The sequence below is a fragment of the Tamandua tetradactyla genome, chromosome 26, assembly GCF_023851605.1.
Source record: "Tamandua tetradactyla isolate mTamTet1 chromosome 26, mTamTet1.pri, whole genome shotgun sequence".
Taxonomy (NCBI): Eukaryota; Metazoa; Chordata; class Mammalia; order Pilosa; family Myrmecophagidae; genus Tamandua; species Tamandua tetradactyla.
Genome location: NC_135352.1, coordinates 46721806 through 46745431, shown reverse-complemented (window position 1 = coordinate 46745431; position 23626 = coordinate 46721806). Strand labels below are relative to the sequence as shown.

The 23626-nt window shown below is 39.1% G+C and overlaps 1 protein-coding gene across 1 annotated transcript in view; it reads left to right on the top strand.

The window, feature by feature from the left end:
* Nucleotides 1-2591: 2591 nt before the first annotated feature.
* The window catches only part of TLL1 (tolloid like 1), a 120604-nt gene continuing 99569 nt past the window's right edge, over nucleotides 2592-23626 (top strand). The window contains exons 1-6 of the mRNA XM_077144152.1: nucleotides 2592-2683; nucleotides 6497-6577; nucleotides 7509-7661; nucleotides 8158-8275; nucleotides 17257-17435; nucleotides 22670-22775. Coding sequence (XP_077000267.1) covers nucleotides 6517-6577; nucleotides 7509-7661; nucleotides 8158-8275; nucleotides 17257-17435; nucleotides 22670-22775 — 617 coding nt within the window. The 5' untranslated portion in view covers nucleotides 2592-2683; nucleotides 6497-6516. The remainder of the gene's footprint in view (nucleotides 2684-6496; nucleotides 6578-7508; nucleotides 7662-8157; nucleotides 8276-17256; nucleotides 17436-22669; nucleotides 22776-23626) is intronic.

Genomic DNA, 23626 nt, shown 5'->3' with positions numbered 1-23626 from the left:
TATGTCAATACACACGTTAGATATTTTAGCACGCAGAAACAGGATTCTTAGGCTCAAGGGGAAGATGAATTAAAGAAACTTTCATGTGTACAACATGGAGAAATCACGTACTTTATGTGATAGGCTGAAAAGTCCAAGAAGAATAATTTTTTTCTGTTGATAATGTTAAGATTTAAAGTTGTCCGTGGCCTACATCACATCACAGAATATCACATCTGCACATTAGCGAATCGCCTTCTTCCCTCATTATTGTCTATTCTCCAAGAAATGTTTTAATCTGAAACAAGTCATGGTGTATTCATAACTGCCAAGCTGTTACAAAACTATTAGTTTAGAAAAACAATGGTAAATAACATGGCCTCATGTATCCTGAACTTTGTCCCCTTTTTAGTTTATTTGGGCTCATGTCTCTTATTCTCATGAGAAGTCATACTTTTGTTTCTGTGAAGTGAGACATCACCGAGGGAGGCACTGGGTCTGATATGATTCTTCAAGGCATAATCCATTCTGCGTGTGAGGAGTCGTTAAGGGAGTCAGACACAAAGCGCCAGCTACTGCGTAATCCCACTGGTATGAGATAGCTAGAACATGCGAATTCACCGAAATGGAACGCAGAGCCCAGGTGCCTGAGACCGGGCGGGGGAGGGGAGCCCAACGGGCACGGGGCTTTGCGGGGAGATGGCCAGGTGAGTGGTGGGCAGAGCTGGCGCGTGCTCGGCCCTGAGCGGCCCCCCAGTGCTGTGCTGCGCGCGGTTGGCTCGGAAAGTCCATGTGGCACAAATGCGCCCAGAGCTAAAGGGGAGAGGACCAGAGAGACAATGACAGTTAAATGTAAAGCGGGATCCTGGACCAAGTCGAATAATGAAGGAGAAAATGCCCGAAACAGCATTGTTAGTGTATTTGTAAACCTAGAAATGCAGACTGTAAGCGCTATAGCAACAGTTACCTAGGGGAAGGCGCCTTTGCTAGGTAGGCGCGTGGAAGCGCCGGGTGCCTGGGGCGCATGCAGTGGGCGCCTACTCCAAGGGCTGGGAAAGTGGACGGACATAGTCAGCGCTACAAAGTGTCACTTTGCTTCTGTGAACACTGAAAGTCTACGGAAGTAAAACGCTGTTTGCTATCTGCTCTCCCTATCCATTCCATTGGTGGTAGGTCAGCCGAGAGGAGTTCAGGGGAGAGTTTTAATAATAATAGACTCTTTCTGCATGTTGGCTGGTAAGCAATCTTGAACTAATTTTTACCTTCTTTCTTTCCAGATTTGCACCCACATCTCATCTCTTTTATCTCATGTCAGCTTTGAACAGGGTACTGAATGGGTAAATAATATTGTCTGAAAAAAATTTGCCCAAAGTGTAAAACACTATATAGCTTTTGGGACAGAAGGAGAAATTTGATAAATTAGCCAATTTATTAGCTAGCTTCTTTAAAGTGATAAATTTTATAAATATGAGATTTGAATAAGTAAAAGAATGATTTAGAAGGCATGAATTTTGTCACTTCTTTTTCTTTTCAGTTTTGAAGAAGAAAAAATATGAGCAAAATTTGAAAAACGTACTGGATAACCCAATCCATACAAAAAAGCAAGCATCCAATAATTTCCAAGGCGTTTACCAGCATTCTGCTGTCCCAAGATTTATTCTCTCTTCTAAGTTTGCTGTTTCTTATGGTTACTGTACTTTGGCGTTTGGTGGTGCTGTGGAATCTGTAGTCTAGTTTGAACACAAACCCGGAGGACATTTTATTTTAATGCTAGTTATACTTTGGATCTTGAACTTGCAAATGACCCTCCCTTTATTTCACCATGGTTTAGAGAGCTTTGCTTCATTAAAAAGTATAAAAGATAGACTCTGTACAAAAGATAGAGTTTCCAGTTTCAGGGTAATGGTTTTGAGGCTTCTGAAAGTAGAAGCTTTCTATTTGTCTTCTTTGTTATTAGAGATAGAAGACTTGGCGCACAGTAATTCCAAGTAAATGTTAACTTAAATATTACTTTTGATAGTTTCATGTACATTTTTGGAAACTCAGAGGCAAAGTCATCTTTGAAGAAAGTGTTTCATGCATGGATAAAAATGTTATGAATGAGTTGCAGTAAAGCACCAATTCTTTTATCTCCATTGCATCTTGCTTTGGAGGAGCGTGACGGCACACAGGCTGGTGCGCTCCTATTCTGCCAGCAAAGACCAGATCTGCAGGCATCGTGGGGGATGCAGGCATTCTCATCCGAGTTTCATTTCCTTGCAGATTAGCTCATGAATGCGAATTTCTTTTTATTTAGTGCCTCCTTTTTTATCTCCCCTCTCCCACCCCATAAATCAGTGGCCACCCCATTGAAGGAGATTACTGTTTCCCCTTCCTCAAAGATCACATTTAAAAAAAAAAGCAGGTCATGCCCTTTTACAGATGGCAAATCTTTATTCTCTGACAGGCTCAGTCAGTTCACTTACAGTTATTTCCTGAAATATCTGCCTTTCACTATATTATATAGACCTAATTTTCACATTTTAGTCCCATTTTTCTAATTAGCTTTTTGCACTTATTTAATCTCTTAAATATTTTCATTTAATTCCATTTTCTTTTTTAGCTGTGTTTTGGGGTGATATCGCCTTAGATGATGAAGACTTAAATATCTTTCAAATTGACAGAACAATTGACCTTACACAGAATCCCTTTGGACATACCACAGGTATGTTTGGTTGTGATTACATCCATGTTCATTTTGAAGTAAATACACGCTTGAAATGCTATAAACACTCTTTGGGTCATTTTAATGTTCTACTGATTGACCTTGATTTCCTGTACACATATGAGCAGATTTAAAAACTTAGGCCTTGTTCCTAGCTTCCATTTTATTAGTAAATTAACTACCAAACACATTATAGTGTTTATTGTATATCAGCCTCTAAAGTGCTCTGCAGACATTAATTCTTTGAAACCTCACAACAACCCATGATGGTAGGGACTCAGATTATTGAGATTTACAAATGAGGAAATCAGGGTTTAGAAGGTTATAAATTTGCTTACAGTCGTACAGCCGGGAATTGAGAGTAAGGGTCAACAGCTCAATTTTGAGAAAGGCCAAATTTGATGCTCTTGAGCTTATATTCAATTTCCTTTCATTTAGATACTGAGTTAAAGTGTAAATTATTCTTAGACTAATTATATGCAAACTCATTTAGAAAATGCATGCATCTGTCTATCTATCTATCTAAATTTCTATGCAGTTTTAATCAAAGTTGTTTTGAACAAGGTTCAATTATGACTAAATGAGAACTCTAATATTTAAAATATTCTTTGGGCTCTCATCTTAAGGTATCTTTAATTCACATTTTAATATTTTATATTATCTTGGTAAGATGTTTACTGTTTCATTTTTTGAAAAAATTGCAAGGTTACAACATGTTTTGGTACATGTAATTAAAAATATATATTTGCTCTCATGCCTGCTGCATCCACCACCCACCCGTCATTACTGTTTTAATTTTCTTCTTCTATACCCTTGAAAAGCAAATACATGTTTCCTTTATGATACCTAGAAGGCACATATATTACAGATTTAAGATGATTTTAGTGTGAATTAATATATCTGCCAATTTACCTTTTTCCTCAACTTTTTATCATGACAAAATTTCAAATATAGGAAAAGTTGATAGGGACCAAGGACGGTGGTATTCCCAACTCAGACACAATGGTTAGCAGTTTGCTGATTTGGCTCTATATTTGTGAGTGTGCATGCACACCTGCACACACAGGCCCATTTGTGAGTGTGCATGCCCACATGCACACATAGGCATATGTCTGTGAGTGCTTGTGCGCATACTGGCATGTATTTGTGAGTGTGCATGCACACAGGCACACGCAGGCATGTGTTTGTGAGTGTGCACAGACATGCACACACAGGCATGTGCATATATAATACAGAACGTAGTGAAATTAACTTTGCTCAATACAACACTTTCACATGAACTAGTTTAACGTGACATTTCTAAGAAAAAAGACATGTACTGGATAACCAAAATGCCATTATCATATCAAAGGATTATGTAAAATAAAAATGTATAATATTATAAAACATAAGCAATGTATTTAAAACGACAACACGTGCTATTTTAAAAATAGAATGCTTTGGCCTTTGTTATATATACTGGCAATAGTCTCTGAAACATACACCGATACAGGTTTGCAGTATAATCATATATTACTAGGCCATATGTTTATAGGCTTTTCCCAGCGGCTGTCTAATACTGAAGACTGCGTGGAGGCATTGTGTTATGGATAGAGCAATGATACAACTTAGAAAAGTCTTAGGCTTATCAAAAGCTGAATTTCCAGTTTGTTAAAATTTTTATCGGCTTCAAATTTTTTGGGTCATTTCTTTATTTCACCCACCCTATTATTTTATGGGTGTTCATTTTCTTTAATTTAAGTATTTTCATCCTTTTATTTCATTTGTCATTTATTTTATAGCTGTGCTTTAAAATAGTCACAGATGGAAGATAAACAGAATAAAAGATACTGTTCTGTAAATAAAAAACATTTTAAATATATATATAGATATTTAGATATACAGAATAAAAGATATTCTGTAAACATTCTAAATATATATATATATACACATATATAAATGCAGCTTGAATGTTCCATAGGGACATGTGCTCTTTGGTTGAATTTCAATGTAAAACTATATTATATACTTTTAATTGTTCTGTTGCTCCTTTACTAACCTGTTTCTGCTCATTTGACTCTATTTTGCATTTCATTATTTCAAAATGTATAGTGCTTTCCATAATATTTATTTTGTATAGATTCATTTTTCATTCAAGTGAAAAATAATCACTTACTTTATGAATCTTTCCTTTTTTCTGTTTCAGTGAGCAACCTAAGCAGAATTTTATTTCAGTTGCTATGAAAATTGCTAAAATTGCTTATATTATATTAAAATATTATTGCCTTTGATAGCCTTCACTTTTTTCAATTACAAAATTACTCTAATTTTTATTATTAATTTAATATTAACTAAGGCATTCTTTGTTCTCATAATTAGCTTCCACATAAACCCATCTGTATGCATTTTAGTTTATATACTAGCAAATATAGCTGCTATGTAATAGTCCCTACACACCTATTTTAATGATGCTTCTTGTAGCTGCTTGGGAATGAATGCATTTAAGTATTACCTCATCTTTCTAAAATGTTCAATGAAAGAATTTCACAAATTGTTCTCAAGGAGAACAGTAAAATGTGACCATGTAATGCAAATAATTAACAGATTATCAGCCAGGGAACAAGCACTCTGGCTTATTTGCCTTATAAGGATTAATTTGCTCTTCCCTTTAAGAGGCTTGTGTGGCCGTGGTTTTTATAGCTCTTTTTCTTATCAGCTTCAATCTAATTAATTGCTTCAGTATTGATTTCAAAGAGACGAGAAAAGAAGCTCCTGGGAGGAGAGCGTTCAATGCCTCCGTGGCTTCTGGGCGTCTCAGGTTCTCCTGTGCTGAGGTTGGCGCCCCGAGGCGCGGCCGCGCGTGGTCCCACGTTATCTTATGATTAACAATTCAAGGAGAAGAGGAAAAACAGGGAACAAAATCGGAAGCGGAATTTTATTAAACCCTGCGGATGAGAATCAGGAGACGTGCGTGTTAGCCGCATGCTCTGCTCTGAATCACGACAGGAACCCACCTGTTCTGGTCTTCAGTGGTAAAATTGTGAGGACACATAAACCCTTACTACTGTACTCTTTTCTTAGTTTGAGCTATAAAATTCTTTACGCCTCTTACCTTGTTTGTGATTTTTTTCTAATTATGTATTATAGGTTTTTATGAATTACAGAAATTAATTTTCAATATTTAGTGGGATATAATGTAAAATTTGATATGCTTTCAAAATATTTCAAGATTGATTGATACATTGGAACAAAACTTGTACTACATATTACTCTTCTAATTTTATTTTTTGGTTTTCATTTGCTAATTTGGGGTCTGAAATATTCAGTCTGCATTGGGGAAATAGCTGGAACGCAGTCAGCAGTCCAGAATATCTTGCTGTCATTCTATACAACACCATATGATATTAAGGTCACAGTGAAGAAAAATATTTCAAATTAGTAATCAATGACTCAGTTGTCACAATGTCCAAATAAAGTCATGTTAGATGCTCTCCGGGTCTCCCTGTAACCCAGGCTTTTTTTTTGAATGGGCATTGGGAACTGAACCGGGTCTCTGGCATGGCAAGCGAGAACTCTGCCTCTGAGCCACTGTGGCACCACCCCCAAGCTTTAAAACAAAAAAAAATATGTATTTTTATATATATGTATATATATATATTTTTAGTTACCCAAATTTGTTGTGGAATTTTTTACCCTCTCCAAAGACTCAGGTATATTCATAACTCCAACACTCTAAGATCACATAAAAAGCATAGTAACTTCCTAAGAGAAATAACCTACAGTTTATTTATAAGATATTTGAAGGAAATTAATTATTTTCTTTTGTTCTTTAAGGTGGATTTGGAGACCATGGTATGTCAAAGAAACGAGGGGTTCTCTACCAACTAATTGAGAGGATAAGAAGAATTGGCTCTGGTATATCATGTTTAAAGTTACAGATATTTGACTTGATGTACAGTAAATATTATGCTCATAGCCGCTCAGTTTATTAAAATCAGTACATGATGATAAAGAGTTTGTAAATGATGTACTCTCTGAAAAAGAGTCCTTTATTAATTTTAATTTTGTTAGCTCATATTTCATGTGTTTTAGAACTCAATCTGGGAAAATAGAAATGTATTTTACCTTATTTTAAGCTCCTCCTATTAAGATAAAGTGTTATTTCACTGTTGATTTCTAATTCAGGTTAATTTGATATCTCAATGAAGTATTTTCATCAACTATGGAGTTATATCAGTTTTTTAAAAATGAGAAACTAACATGGCTGTTAGTTTTGAAATAAATTCTGCCTAAAGTAAGTTGTCTAACTGGATCATTAGATTTAAAAATAGTTTAAACATTTTTGACTTGTCTTAGATGTCAGGTATAATATCAGTTTTATAATATTTCTCTGCATATCTGTACAATGCAATATTCATAATTTCAGGCTGGACTACAGAAGGCCAATCTTGAATTAAAGGATTAGAAATTTAGCAGGAGTAAAAAGATTTTTGATTATCATGTGACTTTATTAAATTATACCTGTTCTATCCACTTGTGCCTAATAAGAATACATAGAAAACTTTTGTTGTGCTCTGCCTGTGCTCTGACTTCTGTGGCTACTGTACAGAAGCGATTGAAATACACTCAGAGACCATCAAGAAGTAGTTTTTTGACATCAGGGACTTCGTTATTTTAATGCTTTTTCAAGTTTGTAATATGAGTGAAATCTGTGTTTAGTGTATTTTGAGTTTAGGCATAGCTATAAAAATATGTAAATAAGACATTTCAAATTTTGACCTTTAAGAAGTAAACGTTTCCTTGACCGAGGACTTCTCGTCACAGAATAGTTTAAATGTCGTTGCAGACTTGGAGCAAAATAACACAGTTAAGGGAAAAGTACCTCCAGAATTCTCAGGGCAGAATGAGAAAAATCGAACGCCCAGAGCCGCGACATCGAGGACGGAAAGAGTGTGGCCTGGAGGCGCAATTCCTTATGTCATCGGAGGCAACTTCACAGGTAAGACGCGCCCAGGTGTCTGCGCGCAGACGGTGGCTGCCGGGCCCGGCCAGGGCGCGTCTGTTCGGAGAACCAACGCAGAAAACGCGGTAGTATTAAAGCATGCTTGAAAAATTCTCTATGAACAAAGTCTGGGTTAACTTTGAAATGGAAAAATAGATTTAATCTTGTGCTCTACGAGTTTAAAGTATTGTTCTGGGTTTGACACTGTGTTTCAAACATGCGCATTAAACCTGGGAGCCGCCCCCTTCAGCCACTGGGGAGCATGCAGGACGCATGCAGGGCATGTCCATGGAGCTCTGTGCATGCGCACCTGTGGAGATAGCGGGCCTTAGGCTGCTGGGATAAGATGAGTGGCCAGTCTCAGCAGGGCTCCTCCCGCGCTGGAGCTGGCGTTCCCGGGCTGGCCATCGTGGCGGCCCTCTGCAGGGGCTGGGCAGCAGCGGCCCGCAGGAGCCCCTCCTCCTCGTGTGACTAAGTTCATGCACTTCTCCAGGCAGCCAGCGAGCCATGTTCAAGCAGGCCATGAGGCACTGGGAGAAGCACACGTGCGTGACGTTCATTGAAAGGAGCGATGAAGAGAGTTACATTGTATTCACGTACAGACCTTGTGGGTAAGTAGAACCAGGCAACGGCTCAAGTTCAGAAGGGGGAAAGCGATGAGCGTTTCCCAGTCCATAACTGCCACTCATTTCCTGATCTTTGCTTAGCATTTTGCCCATAAGAAGGTCTGAATTCTACTTAAGAAAAGACTTTCATGCCTCTTCCCAAGTCTATTCCTCCACGTCTCAGCTACCTTCTCGTGTGTTCTGACTGTGGCACCCGCCTCGTCTAATTTTACCAGGCTAGGAACCGCAGGGCAGTAGAGGGGTGACTGCTGTCCGCCCCCCGAGCTCCGTGGGGTGCATCCCTGGGCCCCATCCAGGCTCATCGCCGTCTCACCGACTCCCTCCGCCCTGTCCCCTGCGGCTCCACAGCCACTGCAGTGTTTCCTAAATCACCGGCTAGAGCAAGATACCGTTTTTAAACTGCTTTTAGTGTTTCCTCCACTGCTGTGTTTTCTAGATTTCCTTCCTAAAGAATGGCACAAAATTACTCCCCCCAAAAAAGTTTCTGTAAGTTGACAAAGCACGGTGTTGAATTTCCATAGGCGTTTTTACAGCAGATGCTAATGAGCATTTATAACCCCTAACCATTTGAAAAGGAATCCGAAATGCAGGGTTTTAAAACGTGTTTAAACATTACTCCCCCTCTCCCCAAGGGAAGAACAAATTATTTTCAGACATGCTGGCTTGAGAATAAATTCCAAATTCCTTGATACCGCATTTTAGGTATGTCACAAACTGGTCACAGCTTCCATTTTCAGTTCTTCTCCTGCCATGTCTCTCCACAAATCCCATAACCCGGCCACGACACAGCAGGAGCAGTTCTCTCAACAGTGCTCCTGATTTCACTGTGAAAGGCTCAAACTTACGCAAAGCCCACTGTATGTATCCGTCACATTCAGCAATGATCCATTTTTTAGTATACTCGCTTTTTTCCACATTTTTGTCTCCTTCCCTTCCTTTTTAAAAACTTTTCTTTGTTGTTGTAGTAGTTACTGTATTGTTTTAAAACAAGTATTTGCCATCAAATAATTTCAGTATCAAATATTTTATCATGTTTCTCTAAAAGGCAAGACCATTTTTATATAACCATGGAATCGTCATAGCAATTCAAAATTAAAAATATTACTTAATATCATCAAATGTCAAGTCCATATACATGTTCCCCAGTTACCTCAAAATGTCTTTTGACAGTGGATTTGCATAATCAGCATCCAAATAAGCTCCATCAGTGCCATTTGATTTTTATGTCTCTAAAGTTTCTTCTATCTTGCGACACTTCTTTTCTCACTCCTCCCTCCAAATACCTTTTTTCCTGAGCCCTTGATCTGGGAAAGGATCAATTCTAAAGGCTTCCCTGTATTTGGATTCATCTGTCTTCTTCCTTGCCATTCATTTCGTGTCTTCCTCACACTCCTGTCTTTTGAATACACTGGAATTCGTATCTAGAGATTTTATTAAATTTTATTTGAATGTTTTGCCAAGAAGACAGCATAGGGTGTACTGTTAGTTTTACACTGCCCGGTGTCGGGATGCCCCGGAGTTGAGCCACCCACTTGTCCTGACGCCAGCAGGGGCCAGCGGGGGGCCAGGCCGTGCATTAATGAAGTCCTCACCAGCCCCTCCTGACCGTCTTGGATGGCCCCTGCACATGGTGACTTTCCAGTCCCCTTCTCTCATCCCGTTTCCATTTATTCACTGAAATTTTTTGGTTAAAAGAACTTACTTTAATGAGCTAGAGCCATTTGAATATGCTGTTGTATAGTTCATATCGGGCAATCAAAATAAGCGCTTAATTTTTTATGTAAGGAAGTAGCTCTTACCCTCATGCCTAGTTTTTTTTTGGGAAATTACCTAGATCCTTGTTTATTTCACTAGGTAAATATTTCCCTGGAGCATATAAGTCACTTTTTAAGAAGCAATGTATTTTACTTTTAGGCCTATCTGAAAGAAAGGAAAATTATCTATTATTACCTTTCTAGATTTTTCAAAATTATTCCATATTTGTTTATTTATGACTATTCAAACAAAGCTTTATTCTAAATTACTCTTAATTTTGGTTGTATTAGTTCTGTTTACATATGAAATAGCTCTACCTTCTATTCTTTACATCTATTTAATATTTACCAGGTAAAAATGCAGTCTGTCCTTCCTTCCTTCTGGATATCTGATAGGATCGTTTCAATTCAGCTTATATATTTCTAAGTATATAACATAGTCAGATCAGTACATCTTTCCTCTTTCCCACCTCTTCAGTTTTGTAAAATAGAAATGGTCAAAGCACTGCTCACTTATTAGTTTACAGTTTGACTTTTCTTTGCCACAAGCCCATATTTATATTCCTTTTCTTGTATTTACTTGACTCTTTTCAAAGTTTCCTATTTCATTTGATTTTTTCTGCCCAGTTAAACCTCTTCATTCATTAGCATGCCTTCATGTTATTGCCTGTGATAATTTAGCTGCTTGGAACACATTTATCTTTCTCCATCATTTGAAATAATTCACAACTCTCATGCTGAGCCATGCTGAGCATCCCACAGCAATATTTTGCTTTACCGACTGCTCTAATAGTTCCATTGCCACAGTTGTTCAAAGGTCTGTCTTCATCGATCATGAGAGCTGGCACTTTATCTCTGTGTCCCTCGTGGCACCCAGCACCCTGCTTGAAATGTCGGTGACCAAGAACATATATGTGGGTACTTTAGCACATCATCTAGGTATACTATAATTAATCCAAAATAAAAGGATTATGCTTTTTAAAGGGTATTGGAGAACATGTAGTGCCACTATTTTAGAGATGTGCATCTGCAATTGTGACTTGTACAAATAACCTTTAACCTGTGTGGCCATCCTGAGTGTATTTATAATAAGTATGACTTTATATGAAAAGGCAGGAGTCTTTACTATATAACTTGCAATATCATAGTAGTAATGGCACACTCTGGTAATTTGTCTTGGTTCTCATCCTACTTTTAGAAGTTTGTCCTGCATTCATTTTTCAGTATTAGGAAGGATGATACTTTCTATAAAAATTAATCATTGACCTGCCAATCATTTTGTGACTTTAAAATTTAATATGAAAATTGCTGTTTTGTCCACAATTTTATGAAACTGCTTTTTCGTCTCCATGGGGGTTCTTGCTCTGCTTTGATAAGGCCGCTCTGCCATTTCAGAAACAGAATCCGTTTAAATCATTAGCGAGCTTCATGGGTGCTGGTATGCAGGACTCTGAGGTCCAACGAGAATGAGACGCCGTTGAGCTCTCGACTTCTGTATGGGGCTCTTTTATCTCGTAAGAGCTGGGACATAGTGTGCCGCATTCTACATTGTCTCGTGGAAATCGCCTTTGAGTTTAGAGAGACTTCAAGGTGTGGTGCTGTTGATATTGACAACATGTGTCAGTTTTATTTCTGGCTCTAATCTGATAGATACTATTTAATATCACTGTTGTCACTTTGATTTAGTGTACCTACTGAGTCAGGCAACCTGTGACTCTTTTAAAATTAAAAAAAATTGCTAAAATAGTCTTATTATTTATAGAAATGACTGCTGAATATTGAGCTGTCTTTATCATTAGAATATTGCTTTCCCACTTTATTCTGACACAGTCAACTTTTATTCGATAAATGTTTTGGGCACCTACTCCGTATTAGGTCTTTTGCTAGATGGGAAAATAAATCAAGCAAAGGTAGAGGTCGAAATACTTTGTCATTTAGCTCAAGCAAATTTCTGTTCCTCAATTATACCATAACTGTCCATTTATTATTTGTACATCTAAATTTACATTTACTTGTCTCTGAACACATTTCTGGGCATGTAATATTTCTGATCCATCTTTAATGGGGCAGATTTTTTTGGGGCAGACACTGGAAACCGAACCCGGTCTCCAGCATGGCAGCTCTGCCACTGAGCCACCATGGCCCACCCAGAACATATTCTTTAAAATCTCCTCCTCATAAAAGATTTGAACTAAGCTATACCTATTTCTCAATGAATAGCCCTTATAATTGGCAACATTTAAAAATTTTAGAGGATGGCTGATTTCTTTTACACTGTAACAATTGTCAACCAAATGAACAACTCAGAGTTAACTCATTGTACTATTTTGTAGATTTTTAAAATTGTATTCCAGTCTGGTTTATTTGGTTATTTAGATTGCAGTACTGGCCACTTATTCATCCTATGATTCCTGGATACTCATTTGTGTCACTGTACTAAGTTTTGGGAATATGAAGTTGAACATAAGGTGTTTACTCCCTGCAGGGCAGTTGCAGTCAGCCAGGAGGTTTGTTTACAAAACCCAGAGACCAGCTCAGGTGTCAGAGGTAGTGGTTTGTCCACGCACTCACTGGAGAGCCAGGCTGGGAGCATCGCATCGGGGCTGTACCGCCAGCATCGGCCCCTGCCTGTGTCGCACCTGTAGACACACCTGCACCTGCAGACACACCTGCATCTGTAGACACACCTGAGCCTGTAGACACACCTGTGCCTGAAGACACACCTGAACCTGTAGACACACCTGCGCCTGCAGACACACCTGCATCTGTAGACACACCTGCATCTGTAGACACACCTGAGCCTGTAGACACACCTGAGCCTGTAGACACACCTGCATCTTAGACAAACCTGTGCTTGTAGACACACCTGCACCAGCAGACACACCTGCGCCTGCAGACATACCTGCACCTGCAGACACACCTGCAGCTGTAGACACACCTCCAACTGTAGACACACCTGCATCTTAGACACACCTGTACTTATAGACACACCTGCCCCTGTAGACACCCCTGCATCTTAGACACACCTGTGCTTGTAGACACACCTGTGCCTGCAGAAACACCTGAGCCTGTAGACACACCTGCGCCTGCAGACACACCTGCATCTGTAGACACACCTGAGCCTGTAGACACACCTGTGCTTGTAGACACACCTGCACCTGCAGACACACCTGCACCTGTAGACACACCTGCTGCATCTGTAGACACACCTGTGCTTGTAGACACAGCTAGCAGAGCGGAGCCTATTCTTTCTGCAAATATGTACTCTCTCCAGTCTCTGCCAGGCTGCATTCTAGTAACTGAGATGCAGAAGTGAAAACACCAAATGCGTCTCTTTCCTACAAAGAGCTTTCATTCTAAGGTGAGGAGGCAGAAAGTAAAAAAAATAATAATAATACATAAATTTAAGTGAAATATGTAATTTAGTAATGGGCTATAACTTCGGAAATCAGAATTTCAAATATATGAGAGGGAGGGGGCATCTGTGCACAGAGCGGTGAGGAAAACAAGCAGGCGGCTCTCCTGGCGGGTGGCTGGACGGGACGAGCCCAGCAGGTCTGTCACTCAAGCGTGGCCAGAGGGAGGGCAGCGGCGGGGGCGGTGCGCCGGACCGCGTGCGCTGAGGTGCGGACATCAGGTCTTCATCCTGCAGGGGCCGCGTCGGGGCTCCAGCCTTCGGGCCCTGGGGTCTCGTGGGTTCTCTTCAGGACGCTCTCAGAAAGGACACAGCGGGCCCCCCACGACATGTCCAGACACGGCCACGCGCCAGGGCTGGGGGCAGTGGCCACCTCCAGGGACGGTGGGTGGATTAGACGGGGACAAAACGCTGCGGAGCCGCGCCCGGAGGAGCGCAGGTGCGGTCACTGCCTGGGACGCTTCTGGTCACCTGAGAGTTCTAGGGCGGGGGGGTCCCGGGATGGCCCCGAACCAGCGAGACGGGCCGCCGGGGCCGGGAGGTCAGCGATGCAGGCGGGAGAAGATGATTTGGGTGGATAAAGCAGAACCCGTGGGATTTGCTGCTGGGAGAGAAAGAAAGGTCCAGGAATGACTGCAGAGAAGAGTGGTCACAGACAAGGTCAGTGTAGGGGAGCAGCGGTCCTGCAGAGGAAAATTGGGGGCACAGCAGATAAAGACACCTTTTACTCATCCAGGTGCAGCAGTGAAGAAGGAGTGGGCGGGTGGGCATACTGCTGGTGGGGGAATATGCCTCACAGGCATAAAAATGGTATTTAAGGAACGGAGTAAGGTGAGATCACTAAGGGAATGGGTGTGGATGGATAGAAAATGACACTCCTTATGGTAATTAACCTACGTAATTGGAAGCAGGTGAAAAGGTAAGACAAAAATTCAAAAGCCCTTGATGAAAAAAAGAAGGTATCAAACCTGGGTGACATTAAAAACTAAGATAAAATCTAGGCATGTATACACCACATTTTTATGAATTGCAAATGTCACCCAGTCACTCCACACCCAACGTAATCCGTATGCTCAGTTATTTCCCACATGGATATATCTAGCTTTCTTTTGTCCCCAAGACTGTTAGATTAGTCAGGTTATCAAACGTGCTTTTCCTCTTTTTAAGAGTGTTGTAAAATAATAGGTCTATGAACGCGACAGTGTAAAATGGACCCTTCCATTGTACTGTGAAACCCTCATGTGTGGGGAACTGCTGTGGTGGAAGTACGCAAGGAAAGATGTTATTGATTAAAGGCCCTGACCGCGTTGTTTGATTGTTTCTTGGGTTCTGATTTCCAAAGTCCTTTCTTCTATGAATATAACTAGCAAGAATGACTCTGCTGATAATGTAGTTGCTAAATAATTATCAACATTTCAACTTTCCTGCCACTGCTTGAAGGTAGCAAGTTTTTCAGCTTACATCTATGCAATGTTTGCAAATTCTGTGTTTTTCTACATGCAATACTGTATTTAGTATTTGGTTTGTGACAAAAGAACTGTGTCCAAATTAAAACATAGTATTGTTTCCCGGTGCCTGACCACGCAAACAAAACAAAACAAAACAACAAACAACAACAACAAAAAACCCCGCTATTAAAAAAAAACTACATTGGGGCCAAACACACCACTCACTCAGTTTTGCCCCTTCCAGTTACTTCTCTCCTCTTTCTATTATTGATTTATTAAGCTTAACTGACTTTTAAAATAGATTCATAGATGATGAGTACTCATTGAATTCACCTGACTGGTAGTTTAGAAGTTAAAAGTCTACAGAATACCCAATTTGAGGAAAGGGAGTTGGGGGCAAAGATTTGTGTATTGGACAATCACAAAGATTGTCAAATCTACTTTTCCTAGAAATGGAAATAGTGAAGTTCATTTTATGCATTTGTATGGTTAATTTTGGCAACTTTCTCTTTTAATTTAATAAATTAGGAAAGGAGTTTGGTAGTGTGTTGTGCACCATGATTTCCAACCATTCACTAGGAATTATTTAGTGCCTTTAATTGCTGTTTAGTAGGGAGGTCTTGTAGAGAAGCTATTTTACTTAAAATTCTTAGTAATGACATTTTAGTTATAATTTTAGTTATATTTCTAGTTGTAGCTACTGCATGCAAAATTATACCATTTAAAACTTATATTTAGTGCACCAGCATTCTTGCTCCCAGCTGTGTGCATTCTCTCTCTCTCTCTCGTACACACACACGTACACCCACAGTGAATAAATGGAACTTCTGAGGAAATCTATCATTGTATATATATAAATATCAACATATAGAGTAAAATTTTCAGAAAGTTATTCCTGTATGTTTTATGTTCCATTCCAATCATCTGGTAATTCAGGAAATTCTTTGAGATGATAAAATAGAATAGATTCTTTGAGACTCAAATAATAGCCTGACCATTTGGTATAAATCTAAAAATTCTTTGAACTTAATTAATTCAAAGAATTTTACTTCACCAGTTAAACACTAACTTTATGTCATTCACTTTTTTTTTTTTTGGCATGGGCGGGCACTGGGAACTGAACCTGGGTCTCCGGCATGGCAGGCAAGAGCTCTGCCACTGAGCCTGTATGTCATTCACTTTTTAAAAGTATTTTTCCTCGGGTGGGCCATGGTGGCTCAGTGGCAGAGTTCTTGTCTGCCATGCCAGAGACCCGGGTTCAGTTCCCGATGCCTGCCCATGTATTAATATATATATATATATATAATTTTTTTCTCAATTGATTTTTTAAATTGTTCTACTTAAAAAAATTCCCATGAGTAGGGAAACTAATTCCTTTTTGATTAATCTGCATCTTTTATAAATAAAGTTTGTTTCTGTTTTTCTCAAAGGGGAAGAATATGTTCTCCTTGTTTTCTATTTAATACTGAAATGGTATTGGATTACTACCAGATTAACCTTCTGACAAAACCGTGACCTAAGTAATTTCCATTGCTTATGTATGAAATAATTGTGAATTCTTGAATTTACCTCTGTCTTTCATTATAACAGTGCATGAATCATCTTTATAATTATTTTTTATGATTTATCTTCTGAATATTTCTACAATAACTTAAGGCATAGTTTCTAATAAATGGATAACCATAAAGCACTTGAAGTGGCCATTTTGGAAATTTTGCTCAGCATTATTTACCAAGATCCCAGATATTAAGTATATGTTTCAGTTTGCTAAAGCTGACGAAATGTATCAGAAATAGGTTGGCTTTTACAATGGGGATTTACTAACTTGGAAGGTTACAGTTCTGAGGCCATGGGAAGTGTCCAAATTAGGGCATCCATAGGATTTTGCTTTCCCCCTGCAGCCCAGCCCCTGCGGCCCCCAGCTCCCTGGCTTTCCCTGCTCCCGGGTTTCGCAGCTTTGGCCTCTGGCTGCTCGTTGGTGGTCTGCTTTCTGAGCTGGGTCATGTCCTTCTGTCCTGGCTTCTCTGCCCCTGTTTTCTGTGTCTTCTCTCTCTGCTCTCCTCTTAAAGAAGGGACTCCAGTAAGAGCGCTGAGACTCAACTGAGAACCTGGTAGAACGGTCCCACCCACCCGTGGTCTGCACTCGCAAGAGTGGGTTAAAAGAAGGGGATGTTTTCAGGAGGGCGCACGACTTCACAGCAGCACAGGCAGACGTGCGAGTGTGAGCGCGTTCCGTCCCTGAGGGGCTGAGCTGCACTCTTACCACATCCTTGACAGAAGTTTCAGCAGGTGGAACTTCACCCAGCATCTCGGCTCCCAGCAGTGTCTCCGCTTTCTACTTTACTGCAGATGCTGCTCCTATGTAGGTCGGCGAGGAAATGGACCTCAGGCCATCTCTATTGGCAAGAACTGTGATAAATTTGGAATTGTAGTGCATGAGTTGGGCCACGTCATAGGCTTTTGGCACGAGCACACAAGACCAGATCGAGATAACCACGTAACCATCATAAGAGAAAACATCCAGCCAGGTGAGACTCTTCAGAAGGTGCTGGGCTTAAAGGCTGACTGTTGTCTTTGAGTAGCATTTATACTGTTTGGCGTTAAAATTTGTAAACCCATTTTTTGGTATGGTAGAATCAACATTTTGCTTGATTAAAAATTATCCATGCTAGATTTATACTTTTGCATTTTCCTGGAAATTGAAAGATTTTATGTGTCTCCTAGCCTTCCTTGTTTTCTTAAGACAGTTTTTATCTCTACATCCCTTTTCTGTTTCCTATACCTGGGTGTGTGCTATTGAACCACATATCAATATTATTAAAAGTTTCTTTTTTTATTTAAGCATTTTCCATACATAATTCTAGAATTATGTTGTAGCAATTAAAAAGACTACAAGATTTCCCATGAAGCATGCTGTACACTAAGGATAATTTCTGGAAAAATTTCCAGGGGAATAAGTTATTTTCCAGGATAATCTAAATAGCTTCTTTGAGATTTTCTCCTTAAACTTAAAGTTCTAAAGAAAAATTCTTAAGAATGTTTCCAATAATTAGCATATAATTTATAATTAAGAAACAACTTTCTCTGACAGTTGCATTGTGATAATAGCCTCACTTTAAATATTTTTACTTGTTTGTTTAACTCATAAAGGCTGATCCATTTTTAATTTCTTAGAAGGTAGTTTGAATTTTAAGCATGAACAAATTTACCTTATTTCCTTATTGATGCCAGTTCTAAGTTAGAAATATTGAATTCCTTAGAATGGCCTGCCATGAACGGGTGGCCTGTTTATTTGCTTATCCCATATTTTGTTTTAGTTATTTGTTGAGGCACCATTAAATGATGAAGAGCCTGTCATGAAAAATACAACCCCTGCTCTCAAAGCCTAGTCTTGGTATGTGTATACAGTCACCAATGGTAAGTGAGAGAGAAAAGTGACAATATTTCTAAATTAAGAATACTGCAGAGACCAAGCAAGGTGTGACTAAATGGGCCTTGTGAGCCAAGAGAGATGTCACAAAGGAGCAGAAATGCAGAAGTAAAGTAGGAATGTTCCAGCTGGCAAAAGAGTGGTGGAAACTTTAGGCAGAAGGAACATCATAATCCAAGCCACAATGATAGATTATTTTTATCTGTTCATTATGGCTGCATGTAAGTTACTAGTGGGAGAGAGGTGATGGTGACCAAGGAAAGTTAGATCATAGTGGGTCTTCTATATGAGGTCAGAAATGTTAGGTTCTGTCCTCCAGCTACTGGGGAATGATTGAAAAATTATATGCACAGCAAGGTCAGATTTAAATAAATAAAAAAAAGAACCGCCAGCTGTCAGGATCATTAACTGGGTGTGTTGGTGTGAAGGGGAAGGTAAACCCGAATTCAGGACAACCTACTTGCCACCTAAATCTGTAACTTATGGGAGGTAACCGTGTCCCCGCTTAGGATAATAGAGGTCAAGAAGAAAAAGGTATATTCTTGAAAATATCTTAAGAAAATCACTGGCATATGAGGGGAAATCTTCAGTATGTTATTTTTAAGCAACAGAATGAATGGTGGTTCCATCAAATGAAATTAAAATAAGTATAAGGCAGTTTTTTTTAATTACATGGGCAGGCACCGGGAACCAAACCCGGGTTTCGGGCATGGCAGGCAAGAACTCTGGCACTGAGCCACCACTGCACCGCCCAAGGCAGTTTATTTTTGAGTGGGAGAAAAGTAGTCTCATTTAGCATATGTCTGAACTTGAGGAGCATTTGGATAATTCACATGGGAATGTTTATTAGGCAAAGGAAAGGGGAATCTGATGGATTTGATAGTGAATTTGACTGTCCTGGGAAAAGTTGGAGGGAAAAGAAAATAGAAAGTGGGAAGTGAATTTGACTGTCCTGGGAAAAGTTGGAGGGAAAAGAAAATAGAAAGTGGGAAAGACCAATGTTTAAGCAACATTTGATAGAAGATCGTCTCCAAAGATCAGGAAGATATGATCTAAGAAGAAATTATCTCAAGAATGACAGAGTAGTCCGTGGGATTTTATGTGCAGGAGAAGTGAAGGAAATGCACACTCACCAAGGTAGACGACTCTAGTGGCTGAAATGGCTGGCAAGCTTCATCTTACACTTCATATCATTGGAAGTGAGATAAAGAGGAAAAGATATTTCTGAAAATTATTTCAACCATCAATGAGAAATGAGAAGCAGCTTGCTGTTAACCATGCATATTTAGTTTTCTATATTTGCCAAATATTTCACTATGTAGGGAAAAAAACTTATACAGAAAGTAACTTTCAAAAATGGTATTTACTCTTAAAAATAGGAGCCTGGTTCAACATTGATATGTGCCTAAAACAAGGCAAAATATATAAATAGTATAAAAATGTATAATACTTAAAGTACTAGGCAAATTACAGGTAGTGATGCTCTGGTTGACTAAACATTCAGACCAATAGAAACAGATGATTGGGTGAGATTTCTTGAGTAATTGGACAGTGCGGTGTTTGTAGCATGAAAGGGTTGTAGATTGATCATCAACAGATTAACGTCTCGCTCTAGCTTTGAAAGTTAAGATCAAGAGTTGTTTGAGGGCACATCTAATAAGGGCAGAATGAGTCTTCGCATTTATAAACAAAACCAGTGACCACAATAGCAAAATTCAAATTGATATCAGAATTGGATTATCTTAATCCATGTTTGAGCATGTCATCAACAGGTGTGCTCAGATTATTTTTTATTATTAGGGGCAGGTTCCCCTTATGCTCTGTATCTCCAACTCTCTTCCCTTCTGTAATGATATGTTTACTTTTATTTTATTTAGAAGAAAAAGCATGTACATTCATGCTCTTTTTAACTAGCACAAAACACTGTGTTGTTAAATGCTCAGGTGTATGCAATGAAATGCATTACTGAGGTTGCTTCACATTCCAAGTTTTAGTTTCCTGGGCTGCCCAAGCAAATACCATGTGATGGGCTTCTTTAGGCAATGAGGATTTATCAGCTTATGGTTTTGAAATTAAGAGAAAGCCCAAATGGAGGCATCATCAAGGCGTGCTGTCTTCCCAAGCTGACGTTCTGAGGCTGGCTGCTGGCGATCCTTTGCCCTGGGCTTCTCTGTCGCCTGTGGTGCACCTGGTGCCGCCCCTCGCCTCTCCTTTCTCTCTCAGCCTTGCTGCTCATGGCTTTTTCTCCATCTCTCTGAATTTCCTTCTGCTTAGAAAAGACTCCAGGAATGGGGTGAAGCGCTTCCTGTTTGTGTTGGGGCCACGTCTTAACTGAAGTCCGCTCCTCACAAGGGCCTTCAGCACACTACTGAAAACACTCGATAGCGTGCAAAGCAAGTACTGCAAGAAGGTTGAAGAGCATGTGTAGAATGGACTGAAGTTCGAGAGCATTGTACATACAGCTCCAAATCACCACACTCCACTTTCAGACATTTTTACAGACCCTTTGTTTGAGAACATGTCCCCTTATCCTTCTTTAGGTTGAAAGTTTCATCAGATGTGGATTAACATATCTAAAATCAGGTCCATAGCTTTTTTCCCCCTATAAAATTATTTTATTATTTCCAAATTGTCTGTCAGAGCAAATAAATGATAAACAGTTAACAATGATATTCCAGTAGTGTAGTAAATAAAAATCTTTATATTCATACATAAAAATCACCCTTAAATTATCATATTTAACAATGGGAGTGAGAGACACAGAGCCTGCACAAGTTCCGAGACCATGTCTTAATGTTTGTTTGCTCAGCAACCCCCTGAAATCACAGTGAGTTTTTGGGGCATGCTGGCTGAATAAAAAGAGGAATAAATAAATAAATGATTGAGGATAAAAACTTCTGCTTTTAATAAGTGCTCAATAGGCTTACCCAAGTCCATAGCTTTTTGAAAATCTCATCTGAGAATGGGATATGTTACAATGTTTGTACAATTCCTCCTGATGTTAAGAGTTTTAGCAATTGCTTCTGTGAGTAGTTGAGAATGCAGGATATTTACAGAGGCTGGTTGCGACGAATAATAGCTATACTGGAGCTTTGCCGAGCACATATTTTACCATATTGGCTGTTTACCTAATTAAATATCTTTTATTGCGTGAATTCACTCAATGATGGGCTAAGCCCTTTAGTCCTCGACTTGGGTTCTATATCTTCAGGCGGATTCCCTCATCGTTCATGCTCAAATATGTGCTCGGGCCTTCCTAACAGCGTGTAGGAAAGAGTGTGCTCTGTGTCGGTTCTCCATTTCCTTCTCGCCTTTTAGGAAGCCTTTCATTAATGTGATCATTTTACATTGATAAGCAATGTCAGAATAAAGTCCTAGTAGCTGAATGGTGTAATAAATAGTTCCATTTTGAACTTCAACGTTGACTGTAGAATTCTAAAGGCCCACCTCTGTGTTGTGTTGTCCCAAAGCTTCTGAAGTTATAGAAATGAGGTGACTTGTGCTGTCTTTGACAGCTTAGATTGGGAAGACTGAGTCACTGAAACCTGAACCCTGTGAGATGAAATTCTCTGCTTCTAAACCATACGCCTCCATATTTAAAGTGTGTTTTTTTCCCAAGTTTCAAGGAATAACATTAAAATGCAGATACAAACAGGCAGTTGAGAAATCTATTAAAAATGAAGATGTCCAGAAGCTGAAATAGAAGGTTTGAGAAAAAAACAACAATTACATTCTTTACCCTCAAAGTAGAACCTGTTTTTCATCAAATAAAAAAGAAAACCTTGTTTCGTTTTTGAATGAAAGTAGAGGACTTTCTGTGGCAGATTTTCTTAAGTTACAACGTCACATAGTTAAAGCCTTCAGAGTTGTGTGTACCTGCTAAAAGTTTTAAAGATACTTCCCAATATTTTATATAAAGCACCAAAAGCAAATGATAAGATACTTTGTGCTGGTCTTGGCACGTGTAGTCATACAAGGAAAGTGGGAACAGTAAAAATGTAACATTTAGAATCATTGTGTACAGTACTGGAAACACTCAATAATGTGTCAAGCAAATGTAGTGAGAAATTTAGAGTTTCCATAGAAAACAGATGCATGCTTTTGGTAGTCCATCTTTTTGAAGAAATTAACTTCTTAATGAAATTCGGCCCAATATTCGAGTGAAGGCAGTGGTCCTGGAGGCCGGCTTTTGCCCCTGCCAGGGTGTTATCACATAAAAATGCCAGCACAGCGGCCAGGCATTCAGCAGAGCAGGTGGAGGGCTCGGGGGCTCCTCTGTCCTCTCCTCAGGTATTAAAAGGCTTCTGAGTTGGTGTCTGTACCTGATTTTAGGTCAAGAGTACAACTTTCTGAAGATGGAGCCGGGAGAAGTGAACTCACTTGGAGAGAGATATGACTACGGCAGCATCATGCACTATGCCAGGAACACCTTCTCAAGGTTGGAGCCTCAGGTTATACCTTTTCACTTTTAATTCCTTTCCTCTGGGTGGCTCCTTCAAACACCCGTGTTTACACCAGGTCTAGAGCCACTAGGAACACTCCTGCTCCAGGGCAGAGTTAAGGAGAAAAGACTTGGCTCACATGTGGACTTAACACCAGGCATTTAAAGGGATTTTTAAAACATTTTTTTCATAGTTCCTAGCAAATGCATATATTCAAAATGATCATTTAAGTAGTATAAATTATTTTAACTATTTATATTCCAAAGTTATAAAAAGTTCTATTAAAACAATTATCTAACCAATTAACATACTTCATTAGCACAGTCTTTTTTTGATGGAGATAAGCATTCCTAAGTCAAATAACTTACTGGCTGTAAACTTGAAAAATTTTACTTTCTAGGCAACTTGTGTTTTCTACTGTGCATTTTTTTTTTATAGCTCAAGTTTCAAGATGCTGGATGAATTAGGCTAAATCAATTCTCAATGAACATATTAAGAAGATATTTCACTTAATACAGTTTAGAATTCTATTTTACTATTTGTTAAACTTAAAAATTATTTCATTAATGATAAATGCTATTTGTTAAGAGGATAATAAATTTGGGTCTTGATCTGCTTCATCCTTAAGATGATAACATCAAACAAATAGTTCCCAGGTAAGGAATTTGGGATCTTTAAGTCATTGAACTCATCTTTTTTCCCAAATTTTGTCCATTTTACACTCATGTGCCCACTTCAACTCATTCTTTTTGCCAGCTTTCTGTCAATGTCATAATTCATCAATTATCTGATTTCTAAAGGCAGTGTCAGGAAGAAGAGAAAACATTCTAATTAATTCCAGTTATTT